This window comes from Seriola lalandi, unplaced genomic scaffold (genome assembly GCF_002814215.2).
Source record: "Seriola lalandi dorsalis isolate HSWRI2012SDOR001 ecotype SW California unplaced genomic scaffold, Sedor1 jcf7180002003872, whole genome shotgun sequence".
NCBI classification, from domain to species: domain Eukaryota; kingdom Metazoa; phylum Chordata; class Actinopteri; order Carangiformes; family Carangidae; genus Seriola; species Seriola lalandi.
The window spans coordinates 1-1,656 of record NW_019474527.1 but is presented as its reverse complement, the minus strand read 5'-3'; the positions used below and the strand labels follow the sequence as shown (position 1 = coordinate 1,656).

At 47.6% G+C, this 1,656-nt stretch overlaps 1 protein-coding gene across 1 annotated transcript; it reads right to left on the bottom strand.

The window, feature by feature from the left end:
* Positions 1-70: 70 nt before the first annotated feature.
* LOC111668116 (midasin-like) lies at positions 71-1,243 on the bottom strand (the record flags this gene model as incomplete). Its single annotated transcript, XM_023424071.1, has 4 exons — positions 71-268; positions 364-624; positions 879-993; positions 1,105-1,243. Coding segments are annotated over 4 exons (713 nt in total), but the record flags the coding sequence as incomplete, so codon positions are not given.
* Positions 1,244-1,656: the final 413 nt, after the last annotated feature.

Sequence of the window (1,656 nt, the reverse complement as noted above, 5' to 3'; positions counted from 1 at the left end):
ATGAGGCAGTAAATGGAATTAAAATTACATCTAGCGTCATAAATTCATCAAGAAACGTTAAAATCCACACCTAAGGCGATGTAGAAGGGGTCAATGCCGAAGAAGTCTTCTCCCCACTGGGGTTTCCGCGGCAGGCCGCTGTCATAGACTCGCAGGGCGTCCATCATCTCTTGATCCAGCTTCGTCATCTTGCTCAGCCGCTGCTGCAGGAAGCCCAGGCACAGCCGGCGAGCCAGGAGGGCGTTGTCTGCGTAGGACACTGTGGTTCCTGCAAGAAAAAACGGAGACACCTGATCAAATTTCCGAAACACGCCCTTCAACAGATGAGCTCTCGGTGGGAGTGAAGAGAAGCCGTCGGCGCACCGGAGCCGATGCCGTCTATGTAGACCAGACATGCGGCGTGGATGAAGGCGGTCACAGTGTCCAGTCTGAGGTCCCACTCCGCCTCCTCTTCGTCTTCCAGGGCTCCCATGGTCATGAAGCCGTCCTCGTCGCGCTCGCACACGGTGTTGAGGAAGTTGACCCACGACAGGATGTCTCTGACGCTCAGGATGCAGCGGCGGCCGAAGTCCTGCCGGGTCAGCCACTCGATGAAGTCCAGCATCAGCTCGGCGACATCGCAGCCTGGGTTTGGATCCAGAGAGGCAACATCAGTTACATGGTCGGGATTACGTTAATTGTTCTGCATATGTATTCACCACGGGCTGGATCGTTATGTAGCTTAAGACTAATAGTATATCAGCAACTGTGATGATGTAATGATTATGTAATAATGGTGTTTAAAAGGTTACCAGAGGTCAAACTGCCTCAAAATTGCTCATCCAAATCTGCGACCTGGACGTGTTTTGTTTTTAAACATCATCTCTGATCTACTTTACCGTCGAGCGAGAGGCCGGCGCGCAGGTTGTGCTGGATGATCTGCACCAGGTCGCTGCGGCTGTTGCTCTGAGGACACCAGATCTCTGTGAAACGGTTCCTGAGGGCAGGAGAGAGCTGTCCCCCAAAAAAAAACAGACACGCACACCAAGTCAGACTCTACCCACGACCAGCTGTAAAATAAAAACATGTTAAAACACGTGTGAAAGGTTCAAATTCACTTCTTACCTCCTTCTTGCCAAAGTCTCCTCCAGGGTTCATGGTGGCGACCAGACGGAAACCCTCGGCTGCTCTGATCAGCTCCACGTTGTCGTTGTCTCCACTGCCCTTCTCTGCCAACACCAGGGACTTCTCTGTCTCCAGAACGCTGCCCACAAACGCAACACATGTGACGACACGACACAAGCCTCATTAACTGTCATTAGCAGGAGCAGTAAAAGCTTCAAGTCTCATCCAAGTCCATATTTTAATGGGCAAAATGTGTTTTTTTATTCTATAAAAACTGCTATCGCTTTGGTGATGTTCAATACTTTAATATGAAAATCTAATTACATGATTGTTACTGGATGAATTTAAACTTGGGTCGTGGATCTTGTTAAGAGATGTGTGTGATTGTTTCTGATGCTGTGTGTATGTGTTTGTTATAACAGAATATAAAAAATGATATGAAAAGTATAAGTAGATAAATACAAATAAGGTCAACGGTGGTTATAATAGAAGCGTCATCTAAGTGTAGTTTGTGATAGGAAATGCAACTCAGGATAAAAAAATATATGTCCT